The sequence below is a fragment of the Protopterus annectens genome, chromosome 9.part0 (assembly GCF_019279795.1).
Source record: "Protopterus annectens isolate FY-2018-M chromosome 9.part0, PAN1.0, whole genome shotgun sequence".
Lineage (NCBI taxonomy): Eukaryota > Metazoa > Chordata > Ceratodontiformes > Protopteridae > Protopterus > Protopterus annectens.
In genome coordinates this window covers 1,175,594,994-1,175,616,424 of record NC_056743.1, presented here as the reverse complement: position 1 = coordinate 1,175,616,424, position 21,431 = coordinate 1,175,594,994, and the positions used below count along the sequence as shown (strand labels likewise).

At 39.3% G+C, this 21,431-nt stretch overlaps 1 protein-coding gene across 1 annotated transcript in view; it reads left to right on the top strand.

Annotated features, from left to right (window-relative positions):
* Positions 1-12,244, top strand: part of DTX4 (deltex E3 ubiquitin ligase 4) — a 443,998-nt gene extending 431,754 nt beyond the window's left edge. Inside the window, exon 9 of the mRNA XM_044084062.1 lies at positions 792-12,244. Within this exon, the coding sequence (XP_043939997.1) occupies positions 792-1,022 (231 nt within the window). The 3' untranslated portion in view covers positions 1,023-12,244. The remainder of the gene's footprint in view (positions 1-791) is intronic.
* The last annotated feature ends 9,187 nt before the right edge of the window (positions 12,245-21,431 follow it).

The following is a 21,431-nucleotide window of genomic DNA, read 5'->3' as shown; positions in this document are numbered from 1 at the left end:
TCCACCAAGTAATAGTCTTATTTCAGACAGATTATGTTATAATGGATTTGTCAATCATTTTACCTCTCAGACAGGCCACTGATGTTACCTTCTATTTTTCCTTACTGTTGCTTTACTATGCACAGTCAGAGAAATTTTCATTGCACATTTTCTGATGTTACTCAATGTATTTCTCTGTAAGAGCAATATGGTGTATACTATCGCTGCCCTAACAAAGTGCACACTTTTCTGTCCGAGTCAATGTCAGTACTACTTCCCAGTCTACACGGCTATATCCTTTTCTAATCACTCCTACCCAAAAGCACAGGGACACCTACCTGATGCCTGTGTGTTTGGCAGCTAATGTCAGCAGGGTGTTTTTACTACTACACGTGTGTGGTTACAACTTGACAACTGAACTGGCAACTATGTCTGGTTTACAAACGGTAACAAAGCAAAATTTGAAAATGAGCACAGCTCTGACTGGGAGAATTGTGAACACTTTGGAATAATCATAATATTCACTGAAGTAAAAAACAGAATTGCAACAAGATCCATTGAAACTTTTGCTATGTCATCTGCAGATTGCTTAAAAATGACTATGGTATGAAACACAAAGCTTATGACAGTCACTTATTTTTTTATTTCTCAAGGAACTGTCAAAATTCTTGGGTAGGAGTGAATAGAAAAGGATTCCAGAGTTTCATTATCTTGATAAAGAGTCATTTAACAGCAATAATAAATAAGTAAATAAACAATTGAATGATCAACATTTCCAGTTTTCAGTAATGTGTCTTGTCATTTCTTCTTAGGTATTGAAGCTTCTGTTGGTGGCATGGGACCGTCGATTAATCTTTACTATTGGCACATCAAGCACAACTGGAGAATCAGACACAGTGATCTGGAATGAGGTACACCACAAAACAGAATTTGGCTCCAACTTGACAGGCCATGGGTACCCTGATCCCAACTACTTGGACAATGTGCTGGCAGAGCTTCATGCCCAAGGAATCACAGAAGACAGCCTTAAGGAGAAAGAGTGAACATGTTATTTGGAACACATGGTTACAGAAAAGAGGACAGTATATTAGTGTTATAATACACGCATATTTTAGAGTTATTCAGGCTAAATGTCAGCCATGGTGATGGCTAGTAAATGTCAGCCTTTCAGTCCACTTGCCAGCTGAGGAGAAATGGCAGAAATCGCTTGTTCACAGAGGTTCATGGGTCAAAACAGCGTCATTCTTTGAGTTTGTCAGAAAGCTGCAAACTCATTCATTGTGACATATCCATTTGACAGTGGTATCTGAAATCAACTGTTTTGTTCATATGTCAATGAGAATTTGCTGCTTTACACTTCTAAACCCTATAGCAGCTTGTTCACCTTTTACTTTATTTTAAGATCTCAGATGGTTTGAAGAGTGGAAGAAATATACTTAAAAATTACATACATCTGGCCATGAGTACTGTGAAAGGGAGATACCTAAAAGTTTTTCCCTGTAAAATGTTTTTACAGCTCCCATCACCAAGTTAGTGACAGGTTAAAAAAACAGAAACCAAACTTGGTATAATGTGTACCTTCAGTTATTACTTTATATAAGTGAGTGATCAAATGCAGATATGTATCTTCTGAGATATATACATTTTGCATTAGTTCAACTTTAAAGTTTTGCCAATTATGAAAGCTACTAAGTGCTGACATCAGATACTACAAACACCCGCCATCTTCACAATGTGAGGTATAAAATGTGCACAGAGTAATCAGCTTCACTGTATCACTTTTTGTTTACTACCTATACAATTATATTTTATCAGTGAAAAATTAAAATATAAGTTTACATTTCTCTAGTGGTACACAGTTCAACTTTCATCTGCTTTTTCAGTGGAAGCATGCTTAATCTTTAATATGAAAGAATGTTAAAAACGTACTAAAGTATATGCTAATAGACATCTGTAATGTAAAATTTTTCATGGACCAAAAAAAAAAAATGAAACTGGAATGCACTCATTTATAGGTGTGGAATAACCCATCAAAATTATGTCACAACTTAATTCTAGAAAACTAAAGTCAGCAAATGGAAATAATCTTTTACTAAGGAAACAAAAATGATTTTGTAGGGGAGTAAGCCCTTCTGCAAATCACATACTGAAGGCCATTCTCCCAAACCTCATATCTCTAACAATACTAATTCCAAGGCTGCTCAGCTGCGGGGGGGACCTTCCATACCACCAATGTTTTATGATCCTGACAAAGCAAAGCTAAGATATGTGACTAATATGAAACTGCTGAAAACAGTTTGACTAATCCAATTCAAAACAAAACAGCATAATGCAATTTATATATTCATTTCTTGTAATGTGTGAATACAGGTGGCATCATTACCATTATGCATATTCACTGCCAGTATGATGTAGGAGTTATTTCACTTGATGTCTTATACAAATAATGGAGTAGAATGCAGTTCTTTCAATTTTAACATCAACAGCTTACATTCTTTTCTCAGTTTATTCATTCATTGTCTGATACCTACTTTAGCCAGTTTGGGGTTGCAGGGAAGCTAGAGCCTGTCTTGACACTCAGAAATTAAAGACAGAGTAACTAATACCAGTCTCTTCTGAGATGAGATATGTGAGCATACACACCTCCACCCCACCCTGACACATTTCCAGTTCACCAATGGCATGTTTTGGGAATATGAGGAAACTAGACTACCCAGTGAAAACCAACATGGACAGAGGAATGACATGCAAACTCCTTGTGGAAGGTACCCTAACTAAGAAATGAACAAATTAATCAAGTGTTGTGAAGAATGCCAACCAGGGCCCACTGTGCTGCCATCAATACTTTAGAATTCACCACCTGAAAAATCAAACAGTTTATAATTTCAAAACAGTAATAAAAAATCAGATTAATTTAATTAATTTTTAAACCAAAATTGCATACATTTGGGAAACAAATGATAAATTTTGAGAGTGGCACAACAGTTAGCACTGCTACATTTCAGTGTTGGCACTACAGTTAAGTTCACAGCAAGGGGGTCTTCTGTGTGAAGTCTGTATAACATCCCTGGGATCATATGAATTTTTGCCAGGTATGGTTTCTTTCCATATCCCCAAAAAACACTGCTGGTGAATTGGTAATCCTCCAAATCACCTAAAGTTGTATGAGTCATGTCCAAATGAGTTTGTGTGTGCTCGTGAACGCATCCTGCTGGCTGGCTCCCTGTCTGAGATTTGCTTCTCTCTGCCTTATTCCCACTGAGTGCCAGGACAGGCTTCTGATCCCTTGTAGCTCAGATGGATTAAACAGGCAGTCACTGACTCAATAAATTAATATTAAAACGGAGGCTAAATAATTGCTCTGTATCTTGTTTGGTTAAGGTATTATTAATGCCGTTATAAACCTCGCCTTCCTTTGCGTAAGCCTTTACCTTTCAAAAAGGCAGACTGTTGACTGTACTTAGTTTTCACATAGTAATACAGACCTGGTAATGATCAGAACAAATAAAATAAAAAAATATATATATTCCTGGTATTCAGCAGAGTATACCTGTCAAAGCATTTATGACAAACATATCAGAATTACATTAAATAATGCTAAAAGTACTGCATTAAATGTTTAATCTTCATAGTGGAGTAATCCAAATCCAACCAAAAATGTGTTTGAAACCATACCCATACCAGTTGCTGCTGTACTGCTTAAAGTCATTATTACTTAAAATTCATGTCAAGAAGCAAGTTCTAGAAATCAGCAGAATGTTTCTGAGTGCAGAAGCAAGTTCTAGAAATCAGCAGAATGTTTCTGAGTGCAGATAACGTATTCTTCAAAGTAATTTATGGAAATATGCTTTCTGTAAACAAAATATCAAAACATACAGTTCACCCACATTTTTTTAAATTCTCAGTATGCTGTTTTGAAAGTTAAAAATGAACTATTTGATACTGAAAAAGGTTCTAAGAGCAGTTCTCCTTTTTCTGTAGAGTCCTCGTCACATCCACTTGAAAATGCTCGGGTGTTTCACTGCATGGTACACTAGAATTTTTTTGGATCTAGGATTCTGCTGGATTATGTTAATAATGCTTTGTGTTACTTTTTTTAATGTTTACTCAGCAAGGCAACAGCTCTAGTGTGTGCACTTATATGTACAAGACTTGTGGGTGTATGTAACAAGCTGTAAAATCCACATCTCTGAGTTATACTAAGACATAAGGCAGAGTATGCAGTTGTCCTTATGTCTTTAATAAGTATATTAAAACACATGGAGTGATTATGCTAGCATAATGTGCCCTAAGTATGATTTTGCTAAAGACACATGTGACTTAAAGTCTGATTTTTACATTTGTAGGAGTACATAGACATGCAGGCATATCTGCACACACACAAAAGTTGTTACTGTCACTGCTATAGTAATGCTGAGAGCAATATGTTTTACTATGATCCACTTGTAGGATCACTTTTATGCTCTGCCATGTAAAATATTTTAGTAAAATTGTTTTTGGAAAAAAAAGAGTATTTCTGTAACAGATGATACAGATTAATTTTGTTTCCCTCCCTGTCAATAATCTGTTTTGATTAAGGGAGAAAGTAGCAGTTGAGGAATTTTAATTGTAAAAAGGATTGTATAGTTTAATTGTTTTAAACTTTAAAGGTAAAGGGTTGAATAGGAAATTTGTTTTTCATGGCATTGGCATGGAGCCTCTGTTTCATCTCTGGACTGTGATTTTGAAATATAACGGCATTGAGGATGCTCAAAGCCCAGCAGCTCACATGACAACACTAGTCAAAATGTTGTCCTAAAAAGTCATCAGATCATTACAGATAATAATTCTTTGTAGCCAGATTCATTTATGTCCATATCTGTTTGAGTGTGGGGTGAGAACGGGTGACTTTTGGGTTTCTGATTAGAAATGGTTCTGATATGGACCCTGACGATTCCAATATGAACCCTGGTGACTTACACGACTGTACTGACCAGGCAGTCCAAAAAAGAGGTATCCTTATGGACAACACAATTCCTAATGGTTCCTGTAACCCTTAAATTAACAGTGCAAGTTCAGAAAAGTTACATTTCATTAATATTCTAAAAAAATATTTAGGAATGAGTAAAAAAATGATTCAGAAACAGACTATAGGTACAGTGGTGGCAAATCAAGCTGCCTAAGTTAGTAGCCCCTGTGGTGGCCTTGGGATCCCCTTTATATATTTTGTCTTCTGGGGTTCATACCATTTCTGTGTGTGGCTAATGGTTTGTAGGTACTATATGATGATGTAGTGGATTCTCATGCTTTAACTCACCAGCAGTCCCAAAATAGTTGTGCTGTGTTTTGTTAGCCAGATCTGTTTCTTATTTTTCTTGTCAGTAACTGGCTATTGTCATCAGAGGAAGAGTGACAGAATGGACTATGTAACAGCAAAGAAAGCAACCTGATCCATATGGTTTGAAAGTCTCCTGTGACTAACAGCAAACAGTACTGCATGCTGGTACTAAACAGAAACAAGCAGAAGTAGCAGAAAGACACATGCAGACAAAGGGAGAGGTGATATGGAGACTAGGAGTGTGACGACTGATTGAGAAAGGTACATTTGGAGAACATAAAGAGATGTTATTTCACTGAAACAGCAATTTAAATTATGTAACAAAATATAAGCAATATTGCTCATAGGTGATGTACAGTATAGGACAACTGAAAAAAAATACAAATGTGTTACATAGTTACTTGGGTGAAAGGTAGATATTAAAGTAACCAACAAAACCCTTATCATTTCAAAAACAGACCATGTGAAACTCATCCCTTCTACTGAAATGTTCTGTCTCCCATATACAGAAAGTCCTACAGCTGTCATTTACAAGACTGTTGACCATGGATCATTCTGCTAAGGTGTTATGTCCAAATTCTATTGGTTTGTTGTTTACTACTAACCTCCAGTGTCACTTATTGTGCTGCTTTGTCCAACAGTGTTAATCAAGCAAACCTTATGCTTGTAGGAAGCCCCTGCAGCTTGTCCAAAATGTCATACTGTCTTTCAGTACAAGAATATCTTATATTATCCCTATCAAAAGTCCATCTCATACCTTTTTGAATCCATGTTTGTCACTGTATGTATATATATACACACACACACACACACACACACACATATATATATATATATATATATATATATATATATATATATATATACACACACACACACATTGCTGCTACCATGTCTAAATCAAATCTTTGCAAACTCTTCCATCACTAAAGAAGGGTATGCAGGAGCTTTTGTTTCAGCTTCCACATCCCTATAAATGTTACACAAGCATTTAGTAGAAGAAAGCTTTTGCTAAAAAGAGACAGTTTTATATAGCTAGTTACCCTTGAAAACATCATTATATGCTCTGTTTATTTTAATATTTACCTCATGGAAGATGTTACTGCTAACAATTGGCAAACTTCATTCAATACACTACTGTTTTATCATAGCAGCAGTCACTGTTTTTTCATGGTTTCTATGATATTCTCCAAATGGTGTAGAATGGGTGTTCATAACGCGCAGGCACTGAAAGCTGTCAGTATAAGTTTAATCACCACTATGCTACAGAACTGTCATAGTGAAGCTGCAATATAAAGGGAGATGACTCATTATCATATCATTCTCCTTGCAGCATAATGATATTCATCCACTGCCTCCCAGTGTCACTGAACAAGGACGGTGCTGTGCTTTCTCCTTCACCTTCATTCACACTATTAGATGAAGGAATTCTGAAAAGTCACACACAAAACCTATACAAAAATTGCTTCAATGCATAGCTCCTATAAGGAATTTCTAGTAATCGCTCTCAGACATTACCTCATCAACTTCCTGTGAACCTGAAGTCAGTGGGTAATTCTTGTTTCTGGAATGACAATAATCTGTAAACCTTCCTATGTGAATTAGCGTGAACTGTATGACATGGTGAGTGAACATTTCCTTTTTTTCTTCAGAAAATAACCTCATAACCTCCCCAGTTGGTTGGAACTTGTTTTAAGCCACTTTTTTGGGGTGACAGGGAGATCTTTAAAGTAGAGGCTTGTATATTTTAGTGGCAAGAACAAAATCTCTGTATTCACAGTTATGAAATGTTATAGCTACAGGTCAGCTAATCTGTTGAAAAAAGAAAGTTTCAAACACAGTCCTCTCAACGGTCATTTTCTGTTTCTTAAGTTAAACTTTCCCAAACAATTGAAAACAACCACTAAGGATACTTTACTTAGTAATGTTTAGAATTTTAAACAGAATGAGTCTTGTGAGGTTTCATTCTGTAACTTTGTGGCACTACAGTTTCCACTTGAGTGAAATTATACTGGCACAGTCGATGTCAGCACTTCACAACTACAAATCCCACCGCCCATAGTTATTCTTTGACTCATAACTGCGAGCCTTGGAAATACAAAAAAAAAGTGAAACTAAAGGAGAAAACAAATGTTGACAACCGCTTTACTCCTTTAAAGTAATTTTTTGAAGGGTGACAACTCTTCAAACACTCCACTATCAACATATATGCATATGTACACACAAATATATACCAAATCTGTGCTTTCCATACCTCAGAGAAAAGGAAGTACTCCAAGACATCATGATCTTAGCCTTCTTGTATGCAATTCCTCTTTTTTCACATATTCAGTTGTGGCATCACAGGACTGTCACTTAAAAGTATTGGAATTTAAAACTGTTACATTTAAAAGTAATGTAGTATCCTGGCAGAGTTTTCTCAAAAACTTTTCTTCTGGAAATGCTTAGGGACTCACCAGAATCAGGCTTCAAATACTCCGGGTTTCAAGGCGTTCTCTTTCAGAATAAATGACTGCTGCACACGAATTTCTCCAGTAGAAGCAATGTTGCTGCTTGGATAACTTCATATGGTACCAAGTACCACTACATATTTATTCTGGCTTTGTCACACACAAAAATGAAGGAAGACTGTTTCGATACTAGTTGGTCTTGTATGGCACTGACAACTTTACTGAAGATCAGACCTCATTATCCAAGGTCATGTCACTTGGATTGTGTGCATCTGACTTCCAAACACTGATTAGGTTGTAGGCTGTATACTACTGTTCTCTGATGTAAGGTAGCTGGATCTGTTAACGTACTGTATAAGTGAGACTACATAATTTTCTGTTTTGGTGGTGCAGTGTACATCACAGGTTGCATTTTTCTTAGGGGTCTGGCCTTGCTTGTGGTAGATAGATGACAATATTGGTGGTATCAGTAAGTATTAGGGAGGTAAGCAGAAAGAGAACAGTAGGGTAGAAGGAAGAAGAAGAAGAAGAAGAAGAAAACTGAAAAAGGAATCTGTAAGAGAAAGTTGGTGGGTTAAGAAAACTAGTGAAATAAATAGAATGGCAAGCCTGGAAATAGAATCCCTTTGGACAGTTCTTACTTATACCGCCTGTAAAACCCCAACTTTGAAGATAAAGGGCACTTAACCCTCATAGCTGCCATCTACAGTGGCAGCAATTACCCAAGTTTCTTTCCAGTAAATAATTTTCTGTAGTTCTATGCAATTCACAACACAGCAGAATAATGAACAGCATTTTTTTTCAAAATTGTAAAGGATGATAAGTGTTTCAAATGAACAAAATGAAGAAATGTTCTTGCCTCTTCATTTTTTCCCACAGTTCCATTCAGTGTCTCTCACTACAGTATGTATCAATAAAAAATGGAACTGCTTCCTTCCCGCTAAAAGAATCTGTCAGTTACCTGATGTAGTAGAATGTAATCAGCTAAACATAAGAGGAATAAAAAGATACAGATCTCTCTTTCCTTCTCTCACAGATACACACACTCCTATGTAACTGTGAATGATTATTCTGATACATACTGCAGTAGCTGCAGAAATGTCTAGTCTATTTTTTTTTTCTTTTAGTACATCACCCCTGGCTGGTGACTTCAGGGAAATGGAAACCCAAATGTCTATTTGCTCATACTTTTGCGTAATGGCCAGGCAGAGGAGTAAATAGACACCATTATATACACAACTTTTCTTGGTGCAGTCCTGCTCACTGTAGCCCACCCAAGACAGCCAACATTGGCCAGCAGTAATGCATCTTGCTTGTGTGGGAGCTTTTTGCTGATACATTAAGGCCAATCCACAATGTGCTACATGCTGACTTGCTACAGCTTCACTGGTCTCCACCAGTGATCCTCTCCAGTATTAAATTAAAACCTTTTTACACTCTCTAAGAAAGTAAGCAAATCTCAGTAGCACCTTTTCTTATTTCCTTGTTTGGTTGTCTGGCTATTGTTTGAAACCAGGCTACTAGAAATATATGAAAATGCCTTGCTTCCATGCCAGTAGGCAAACTTTCAGTTAGGCTGCTTAGCATCAACATAACGTTCTTATTTACTAGCAAACTGACTGACTAAACCAGATTTCTTCATTTCATAATAGTACAGAACCTATTATGGACACCCTGTGCACTACAGGTGAGTTGAGTCATTAAATTATCCTAATATCCACTCTACGGTTTACTAGAGGCTGGCAAACAATCATAACAAAAGCAGCCAGGGGCATATTCAATATCTGGCCATGACTGTGCAACAGTTACAGATGGAGTTAGTGAAATATTCAAAACAGATTCAAAATCCCAGACTATCACTAAGTTGATTGGGATAATTGTTAATTGCTAATCAATGGCAAAAACTAAAACTGAACTTTGCTGTTTCTGATGATCAGCAGCCTCAGACAAATGAAAATAGCAAACTGGTTTGACTTTCTAATTAGTGATTCTCTGTATGCAGCAGGCACAAATAACCTGTCCTTTAATGGCGAGATCCCAAAACCTTACCAGAAGCTATATGCCTGGATGTTTATAAAAGATGTAATGCAGTTTACCAAATGACTCTGCAAACAGGGATGGCCAAAGGTCAACCCATCAGACACACGTCAGACTGGGAAGTAAAACACCACCATACCCCTGGCCAAGCACTCCTACTCTCGAGTTCATTTTGGACCCACTGTTATTCAGTGGGAAATCATTTGGTAATGTGGCTTTTTACAGATCACATTACTGTTCTTGAAGAATTTTTCCAATGCACATGAAGAGAAGTGGCATCAGCTCGACTGGTTAAGGTCTAGCTGCAACAAGCTGGTGGATATGACACACCACATAACTTTCTACACACTATCCTTGTGTGTCTGAATGATTGCTGCATACAGTGTTACTCTGCAAATGATTTAAAGTCTTAGCCTAAATACTATTTTGACCTGGAATGGTGTCTTCTGGGAAATCAATAAATGAGGCAGCAACTGTTGTAGTTCTCTCAACTCCATGGCCAGTTATTGAGTGAAATGTAATGATTATGGTATGGGTCCTAGTTCTGTACTCATCTGTTACACTATAGTTGATGGAGCTGAAAAATAACAGTAGTGCTATGCCACTTACAACTCTGTAAAATGCCTCACTGGAGAAAGGTAAGGATGCAGAGTAGAATGCATTCACTTAGGTAGCGGGTCCACAAAAATACTAGGTTACATTCTTAAAGAAACCAGTAGGACAAAAAGAATTCAAATAGGGAGTTGGAAGAATTAAATTTCTTGAGTAAATTTAGTACAATACCAAAGTAAGACTGCAAACTTATTACAATTTAGAAGGATTCTGAAGGGTAAAGTCTCACTCCTTACAAAGGGGAGTGAAGTCTTGCATACACTTGTCCTGTGGCATGGTTTTTGAGGTGGCTGAGTTTTCAACACTGTCAACAGTTCTGGTACCTTGCAACACGGCCTTGATGAAACCCTCCATAAGCGGACTACTGCTTTAGCTGTGACAAATTCATGCTGTAGAGGTGTGTTCTGCAACAATACAATGTAAATATGTGGCATTCAGTGCTGTACGTCAAGGAATCCTTTGAACACATATTTTCAGCCACTTTCTCTACATAATTCTGTTAAAAAGTGGCAAGCTTGTCTTAGTTTCACTCAGCTTAGAGTGTTCTAAAGATAAAAAGATATCCTCTTTGTCAACCTCCTGGTGCTTTATTCTTGTGCTTAGCAAAATGCAAAGAAAGGGACTGAGATTACTAAGACTTCTGGAGTAACTATGCAAAAGAACATCATACTTATGAGGCCAGTATGTAATTACAACATGCCAATAGACTAGCAGAATAGTTTTATTCCTGAGTATGTTGCTGGGATTTAGTTTCATAAGGTGGGATGAAATCACACATCCAAGTTCACTCACTCCAGGGAGGCATGGATATCCCTTGATGCAATATTTTTGTATCCTGCTCATGACCAGGGGGCAATGTATCTGGCAAGTCAGTAGCTTAGCCTACTGGTGTTAACAAGTACTCTAGCAGTATAGCATACTGTAGGGTGTCTGCTGATCATCTGGTGTTTTAACATGTAGGAAGTGTTACTTAGGATACATTCAGGGAAGTATATCCCACAAGTGCTGTGCTGGTCAAAGGTAAAGTTTCATGGTCCTACCAAGTAATTAAGGATGCAGCAGATCCATCCTACCAGACTGAATAGTAGCATAAGAGACACTGGGAATGGCAGCTGGGGAGAGACATATGGGGAATTACAGAACATATATTGTGGGGGCTGTGGCAAAAATGGATAAACATTTACAAAAATGTATTTACAACTATGCATTTAGATTTTTTGGCTCCTATCCTTCCTAGTGGAATGTGCCAAAAATAAGACAAAAACATGTACAAGACTTGTACAGTAAATACAAGAGCAAATAAAATGTAAATTACATTTTTTATGATTTTATGTTATTTTTAGTTTTACAAACTGTTTGTTTAACAAGAGTAATGTTTATAGCTTACTACCAACTATGACAGCTTTTCACAGCTCTTTAAAACAGCAGGAATTTAAAATGTAGATATTTTATATAATTATAGACTGGTTTAGATGATCCCAAATAAAGTTTGAAAAAAGTTGTTTTAAATATCAAAAGACATAAATGAATGGAAATGTTAACTATTAAGTCCCAAAACAGCTGAAATGTGTTAATAATTCTACTGATTAAGAATTTTAGCATGCTTTATAATTCACTGTGTACTTTTCTAATGGAGGATAATGATAAATGATAAGATGGCCACCATTACAGAAAATGGATGGTATGACCAAAATCTTTTTATATCTAGACTTTTTTCCTCATTAGTTTTATCAGTGAACTGTAAAATACTGAATATGTTCATTGTAATGGGGGCATAGTTTACATGTTTTTACCAATGTTTGTCAGATGTCTTGTTCTTTTCTGGAAATAAAATTAAATTTAAGCTGTGCATGCCTCTCCTTTGTGTTTTTTTCACTGTACAATGTGTTTCTTGGATACTTTATAAAAATACTAAAAATAAAGGAGAGGTTTGTTTTCCAGTGGCATTGCATGTGGATGCATTTGAAGTTTTTCATTTAATTTCTATTTTTAGAGGACAAGCTACTGGCTCACTGCATGGTTCATTCTGCTTTTGTGTATGCCACTTCTGACTATTCTGAGCAGCTCAGCTTTGCTGTCATGACACTGGCACAGATCACATGCAGAACAGCTGGCAAATGGTCTACAAACATTTCATTACAGATCAATCAGTTGGAAAAAATGGGAGTGGATACCAGTCTGCCATCATACTATTAAGATTTAGAAACTTGTAAGGGCCAGTGAATTACATACAGTACACATTAATCTGACACATACAACCTGAAACCTGCACTGGGGAGAAGTTGCAGGCCTGCAGCACCTAGGAATATCCATTTCTCTTCTTGTAAACATTTTCTTTTTTATTTGCTTCCACCTAGATGCACAAAATAACAGGAATGGGAAAGGTAGAAGAGACCTCATACAAGTGTCTTCTTCAAAGGAAAGCAGATACAGTAAGTCCAACTCACAATGTGCTACTTCTGACTTGCTAAAGCTTCACCAGTCTCTAGCAGTGATCCTGTGCTGTACAAAAGTACACTCTTTGAGAGAATAAGCAAATCGTAGCAGCAGGAAAACACTCTGCATTTGACGCAATTAGTATAGTTGAGAGAGCTACTCACCTTAGCAGTAAATCTTTGAGACAGAGGTATTTCATCATTTTTTGTAACATAATCATATTTTCACCTTCCTTGGTGTGGCTTTCCAAGCAGTAACCTTACTATAATTGCAGGTGTCAATCTTGCAGCAAATGGAATCTACATTAAGCTTATGCCTAAACCTTTAATGTGGATGTCATCCTGTGCTATCTGCAAATGTTCTGAGTCAGGCACATAATTTTTTTTTTCACTTTAATTTTTTTTTATTTGAAGAATGATATTTTGTCAAACATTACATGAATTCAAAAATGAAAAAAAAATGTGTATACTATTCTTAAACCTATAAATATTAAAACATTATTTAACTATATACATTAGTGTCTATACAGAAAAAGCAGTGAATACATTTAATTACATTATGAAGAATGATAAAGCAGTTCACAAATCCTTGTCCATTTTTTCAAATATTTCCAATATTTTCTTCAAAGAATTATAAAGTGATGTAGGTCTGGTTGTTCTGTTCTACATTGTAGATATTTCCATATGACCAACTGTTATGGGTCGTTTTTTAAACACCTTGAATGTGGGAGAAGTCGTGCTTTTCCAGTGTATGGTGATAATTTTGCATGCTGCTGCCATCAGGGTCCACAGTAACTTGAAATCTTTTTTTGGTACATAGTCTGGGATAGGGGTGTTGAATAAAATAATTGATTTTGTTAATTGAAAGTTATCATTGAAGACAATCTGGAAAAAATAATTTATATTTTTCCAATACAAGGTGAGACATTTACAATTGTAAAAAAATATGTTGCCAGTCGGCACTTATTTAGTTTGAAATCTCCAGCATTTATCTTCACTAGCAAAAAATTTGGCTAAATTATGCGGTGTGTAAAAAAAAAGAAGTTATGTCCTTACCATAACGTTCCATGTGAGTTGTTCATCTCGCCTTTTTGTTCTTTTACATAGGTCGGAGCCGATCCCTCGGCTCCGAATCGGTCGCTTTTGAAGCTCAGACTCTCAGAGAAGCTCGAGACCCAGTGAATATCCCACGATGCCCTGCTATGAATCCCCAGATCTAGTATGCTGCAACCAAGACAGCCTACGGACAGAATAAAACTATAAAGTCTACTTACTTAGAAAACTATAAGAGTAGGGGGAAGAGACGCAAAGCTGGAATGTCTAAACAGACTGACAGCTGGACCAATCTACCAAGGCAACCATCTCACTCAACTGGAGGGGGAAGGTGGGCGGGAATGTAAGAACAAAAAGGCGAGATGAACAACTCACATGGAACGTTATGGTAAGGACATAACTTCTTTATGTGAAGTTGTTCTATCTCGCCGTTTTATTCTTACACATGGGTAGCGTCCCAAGCACCCTCATCCCGGGTGGCTCACGGGAGAACATTCCTGAGCACAGTGGAACCAAACGTAGCCCTGTCCCTGGAGGTCTTATGCACTTTGTAATGAGTGATAAATATGTGAGGTTTTGACCACGTGGCAGCTGCACAGATGGTATCTAAAGGTAAACGAGCTGCATGAGCCAATGATGTAGAAACAGCTCGTGTAGAATGGGCTTTGACATTGGTTTGTAATGGCTGATTAGTAGAAACATAAATGAATCTGATGCAGTCAGAGAGCCACTTGGATAATGTGATTTTTGACACTAAGACACCTTTTTTATTTTCTGCATAAGACACGAAGAGTTGATCCGATTGTCTGAAATCCTTTGTTCTATCCAGATAGAACCTCAGCTGTCTATGTACATTAAGCTTGTGTAACATATATTCCAGTTTGTTGGTATGGTGTTTGAAGAAGGTTGGGAGCTCAATATACTGATTCAAATTACTTTCCGAAGAGATCTTGGAAGAAAGGTAGGATTTGTCCTGAGGGACACCCTATCAGGATGATAAATCAAATATGGGGGTTTGAAGGACAAGGCTTGGAGTTCGGAGACCCTGCGTGCAGACGTAATGGCTACCAGGAATAAGGTTTTCCAAGACAAAAACTTTAAATGACAAGATGAAGCAGGTTCAAAGAGGGCAAGCATTAGTTGGGATAAAACCAGATTCAAATTCCAGGGGTAGACAGGATGCCTAATAGGTGGCCTGAGATGATGGGTCCCTTTTAAAAATGCTTTACAAAGCCTATGCGACATGATGTTAGAGCCGTTGAAGCCTACATGGAAGTTTGAGATAGCAGCCAATTGAACTCTAATGGTGGCAGCAGTCACGCCATCATAGAACAACGACGACAAGAAGTCTAAAATTATATGGATAGGTGCTACATAAGGGTCCGTGTCGTGTTGAGAAGCCCAGTGAACGAATCGTTTCCATTTGCTGTTATATAGTTTCCTGGTAGAAAGCTTATGAGATGAAACTATAATATGTTGGACCACAGAAGACAACTCATGTGACCTGGCTAGTGTGGGAATCGGAGCAGCCAAGCTGTCAGTTTCAGGGATGGGAGGGAGGGATGGAGAACTCCCGACGAATGAGTCAGAAGATCCGGCACTGGGTCCAGGATCCATGGTTCTTCCAGCTGATATTTCCGCAGGAAGGGAAACCAAATCTGCCAAGGCCAAGACGGGGCTATTAAAATCACAGTCCTTCCCAGACTTTTGGCTTTCTGCATGAATTTGGGAATTAGAGGTATTGGCGGAAAAGCATATAGGAGACCCGGGGGCCAATCGTGTACGAGCGCACCCCTCGGTTCTTTCCCCAGTGGGGGAAAAAGGGCAAACTAGCTGCTGCATTTGGCATTCATCGGAGACGCAAATAGGTCACAGCAAGGGTGGCCCCATCTGCGGAAAATGGTTTCCGCTACTTGTTGATTGAGAGACTACTCGTGAGGCAACAGCATGGCTCTGCTTAGTTTGTCCGCTGTCACGATGGATGTCCCCGGGATGTGCGTTGCTATCAGAAAGCGTCCGGTAGATACAGCCCATTGTCAAATCCTTAGGGCCTCCCGGCATAAAGGGTACGATCTGGTTCCCCCATGTTTGTTGATGTACCATACAACCGACATGTTGTCCGTCTGGATAGCAATTGTGCCTGGAGGAAGAGAGCTGTGAAAGTGCTGCAACGCTAAGAACACCGCTCTCAGCTCTAGGACATTTATATGCAGGTGCGTTTCCATGTTTGACCAAGTGCCTTGGACAGTCTTTCCCTGAAATAGCCCCCCCCACCCTATCAGGGAAGCATCCATGGTCACTGTGGCTGTGGGTTGGGGAAGAACGAAGGGATGTCCTATTATTACTTGGTCGCTGTGCAACCACCAGCTGTGATCTTTCTTGCAAAGATTATTTAATCGGATCTCATGTGACATGGGTAGTTGCTGGTATGACCAATGCGCGAAAAGTAACCACTGGAGAATTCGCATGTGCATGCAGCCTAATGGGACTACTATCAAAGTGGCTGCCACTGTGCCTAAAAACTGTAGTATTTGGGACGCTGGAGCTTTGTTGCAGGCTAAGAGCCTAGATAATTGATCTTTTAGTGTCACGATTCTTGATTGAGGCAACCTGATTCTTGCATTGACGGTGTCTAGTTCTGCCCCTATAAATGTAATATGCTGCGAGGGCGATAGTGCAGATTTTTCGAAATTGAGGGTAATACCCAACTGGGAGCAAAGGTGTATGGTGTAGTCTCTTGCTAGGATTAGTTGATGCCTGGAGGTGGCGGTGAGGAGCCAGTCGTCCAGATATGGAAACACCCGGAATCCCAACCGTCTCAGGTGAGCTGTGACCACTGCCATACATTTGGTAAACACCCTGGGGGCTGTGGTGAGACCAAACGGCAGGGCTCTGAATTGATAATGACTGGCCCCCAGCCGGAAACGCAGGTGATCTCTGGATGATCTGTCCATTTTGATGTGGTAGTAAGCATCCTTGAGATCTATAGAGCACATCCAATCGCCCGTTGCCAGGAACGGGAGAATCGACTGCAGCGTGACCATCCGGAACTTTTCCTTCTTGACGAAGGTGTTGAGTTTGTTGAGGTCTAGTATGGGCCTCCAGTCCCCTGTTTTCTTTGGAACTAAAAAAAACCTTGAGTAAGTTCCGGGTCCTATTTGGTCCGCCGGGACTGGCTGGATGACTCTTTTGTCCAGCAGCTTTTGGCTTTCTACGGCTGCTAATTTTCTCAGACTGGGTGGTACATCTGGGATCCTTGTACATAAAGGTGGGGTTTTTATAAAGGGGATGTAATAACCTCTGGCAATGACACTTTTTACCCAAGAGTCCGTTGTAATGCTTAGCCAGGTGTCTGGGTGTAAATCCAAGTGACCCCCGACTGCCTCCAGAGTAGGACAGCCAGGCTTCCTTTCGGGAACGCTGATAGGGCTTACCAGAGAACTGATCCCTGTCGCCCTGGTTCTGTGGACCGCCTCTGCCGTTTGGACGGCGTCTTCCATTTCTGCCCCCTCCTCTGCCTCTAGAGGGGGTATCGGTAGGTGTGTTCTGGAAAGCTCCTTGAGGTTTTCGGAACCACATTTTTCCACTTCGTTGCCCTTTGGGATACGGTCTGGTTGGAATGGAAAAACGGACCCCTACAGCAGACAGAGTCTTCCCTTCCTGTTCACACCTAGTAAGTGTCTCCTTAACTTTGGGTCCGAACAAGCCGGACCCGTCGAATGGGGTATTGACAAATGTAGATTTTACAGGCTTCCGCAAAGGAGCAAAGGCGCATCCAGGATTGCCACTGAAGAGCTACCGCTGAGCCTGCTGCCCTACTTGATCCATCGGCCGCATATGAAATGAGGCGCACGGATGAGTTTACTATTGAATTAAGGGTGTTGAGTTGTGCAGTCACCTTTTCCGAGACTGCATCAGCTGTATTACCCTGAAGAGTATCTCCCAGCTCTTTTAGGAGATCTCGCTGAAGGCGGGTAAAATGTGTCAGGTAGTTGAGCGACCTCATGGAAAATGCCACAGAACTAAATATGCGTTTCCCATATCTGTCCATTGTCCTAGAATCTCTATTAGGAGGATGGACAGCCAAAGAGGTTTCCGACATCTCTTTCTTGGTGGCCGCCGCCACCACCATGGCATCAACTGGGACTCCTTTTGTAAGAAAGGCCTTGTTGGTGGGGGAAGTAATAAATTTATTGGGCCTGTGTGGGACCGGTTCCACTGAGTCAGGTGATTCCCATGCCCTTCGAGCAACCAGTTCCATCAACTCATCGAAGGGCTGTGTAACCCAGGAAGCGGATGGTTGAGATCCGAAGGCCTTCAGGAGAACCGACTCGTCCTCAGAAGGGGCAAGGGACTGTCAATCACCCCTCTACCTTAAGATTTCCAATATGTCTGTGAAGGATACATCTTCTGAGGGGGGACCGTGGGGACCCTTCTGATTCCTCCGAGTTGGTATCTGATGTTAGAGATTCCTGTGGGGAATCCAAGTGCCTCCTCTTGCACAATCTCTTCCTAGGGACTTCATCGGTGGGGGCGTCCGGTGAAGTACCTGGAGAGGAGGGGCCACCCAATGGGGATACCTGAGGCCCTGGATCTTGATGCTTTGTGGGGATCTGCAGGGAAGAGGTAGAACGAGGCCCCTTAGGGGAAGGGGAAGACAGATCCGAGGAGGTAGTGGTCTTGGCAGCCATGAGCTTCCGCATGGCATCGAAGGCACCAGAATCCCGGTCTGAGAAGTCAGTTGGCTCCGAAGAGACCGGCAGCTCTCCTCGGTCCGAGACCCTCCGCTCCAATCCAGAGGACGGAGCTGAGGCCACCTGCGCCAAAGCCCCATGTAGAAGAGTCGGAACCGAAGTGTCGGTTTGACTCCACCCCGGATCCGGCGAGAGACTGTCGGCCCCAAGATTCCTCGGTCGGAACAGAGGATATCAAGGTCGATAGAGCCAAGGGAGGAGGATCAAACCTTGGCTCCAAGGGTTCTACCAATATTGGTTCCGTCTGACCCGGCTCCGAACGCTCGATTGGCTTCGGAGGAGGAGGTGGAGAAGCCATGGGGGGCATTTCAGGCTTCAAAGCCAAGTGGCTCGAAGCAGATAGCATTTTGGCCAGGGCCGGGTTCTCTAAGAGCCTCTTAACCACTCGGTCCAGATCCACATAGGAGAGCCTGGAAGAATGAGTCGAGGGATGGGTCGATGGGGCCGAAGATGGCACTGATTGGAGACTGAGGGGTCTCCAATATCAGTTCCACAACTGGACCCCGAGGCAAGGACTCGATACACGGCTCCAAGGACTGTGGAGCCGATGCACGGACCATGCTAGAGGAACTCGGAGCCGATGACTTGGGCTCCGAGGATCCTTTGGAAGACTTCGACCCCTTTGAAGCCTTGGAAGAGGTGTCAGCCTTATCTAAAGAAGCCTGAAATTGAGGCTTTAGGAGTCCTCTAGCCACCAATTTCCTGCGCCTTTCCAGGAGGACCCTGACGCTAAAGGAATGGCAGATAGAGCACACCTCTTGTAGGTGTACCAAGCCTAAGCAGGTGGAGTGATTGTCTGTAACAGACATCTTCTGACCACACTCACACCGTTTAAACCCTGATTTTTGCTTTTCAGACATGGTTTAACAATAGCAACAACAAACCTTAGATATAGGTAAAGATATGTATAAACGTATATATCTTAACAATCTACTAAATCACGCTAAATATAGAGTTTTAAATGTCCAATAAACTTTACTACTATTAGCTAAGAAATATATATAAACTACCACTCTAACTGTGTGTATGTATATATATATATATATATATATATATATATATATATATTTATTTATTTATATTTGTGTGTGTGTGTGTATATAAGAAAACAACACACAGAAAACAGCTGACAGAGCCCTGTCATGCCCAAAGAACGGCCAAAGGCCTGAAGAAAAAGTAACTATTTAATGGTTCTAGCAAACTAAACTAACCAGAATCCTAACACTATACTATTAAACACTCTACTATATATCCAATACTAAGTTTTTAAGAAAAATTAGATAATAATTAGAAATTTAAAGTCACTGGCCTGAGCTAACTCCGACGAGCTGTTGATCCGTTGCAGCGGCAAACTAGATCTGGGATTCATAGCAGGGCATCATGGGATATTCACTACGTCTCGAGCTTCTCTGAGAGTCTGAGCTTCAAAAGCGGCCGATTCGGAGCCGAGGGATCGGCTCCGACCCATGTGTAAGAAGAAAACGGCGAGATAGAACAACTTCACATCTTCTGTTTAAATATCTCCAAGTAAATAACTGCCAATATATTGACAAAGTTGATTGTTTTGATGATTTTAAAATCTTTTTCTCCTCTTCATTAGGAGGGTGATTGTTTATCTGTGTATAATAATCCCAGAGGTTATCTACATAGTAGACTCTTGTTTTTTCAATAATTTTATAAATATTAGTCAGGTAACCATTACCTTCATAAGGTTTATTTGTAATTATAATAAAATATTCGACAAACTCTGGAACAGTTTGTCTGACTGTTACTTGCATTTGTTCAGTTCTTTTTATAAGATATTGTCTTAGATTTTGTAGTCATGAATCTTTATTTATATGATATTTGTTAATTATTTGCTCATTAGTTAATATTTTCCCTTGTTCTATCAGTTGATGCCAATCATTTATCATACCTTTCTTTAGTGCATTTATCTTTTGAATTTGAGATGTATCAAGAATAGTAGGTGTAAAGGCTATTGGGAAGGTCAGAAAAAACAAGAATTAATATCTGGGACTTTATATATATTTTTAAATGTTGTTAGGGTGATATTTATATATTTTGTAATTTATTGTTTTTTTTCCTACCAACTGATTTTTAGTAGCCAGACTAGGGGTGATGGTATAATAGTTAAACATTCTTGTAAATTATTTTGGCTAAATTCCATATAAATTTGTTTGTGTATTTGTTTCCAAATAGGTATGTAATGATTATTTAACCATATTTTTGACAACAGGTGATGTAATATATGTCTCTTATGACTGGTAGATTAATTCTTCCTTCTTCCCAATTTGGTAGATGTTTATTTAAAGCAATTTGAGGTTTATTTTGGTACCATAAGAAGTTTAGTATTATTTTGTTAAATCTTTGGATGATATATTTGGGAGGAGGTAATGATAGGCTTTGTATTAGAAAAATGACTGATTTAATAAGATATAATGTCTTCCATTGTAAATATATATTTATTCCAGTTAGATATTGCTTGCTCTATTTTATCTAATAATTTTTTATAGTTAGATATAAGTGTGTCTGTTAAATCTTCAAGCAAATCTATACCCAAGTATGTTATTTTGTTGTCCACCGCTATGAATTCAGAAATTGTATTGCTTATAAGTTTCTTTTTGGTGTTGCATGACATGATTTTTGTTTTGTTTTCATTGAAGTGTACACCTGAGACACTTTGAAATTCTTTTATGCCCTTAAATAGAGCCTGTAAAGATTTATTACTGTCTGAGAGAGTTAGAAGTATGTCATCAGCAAAAAGTAGTTTAAGGTTCAAAGTTTTATTAATATA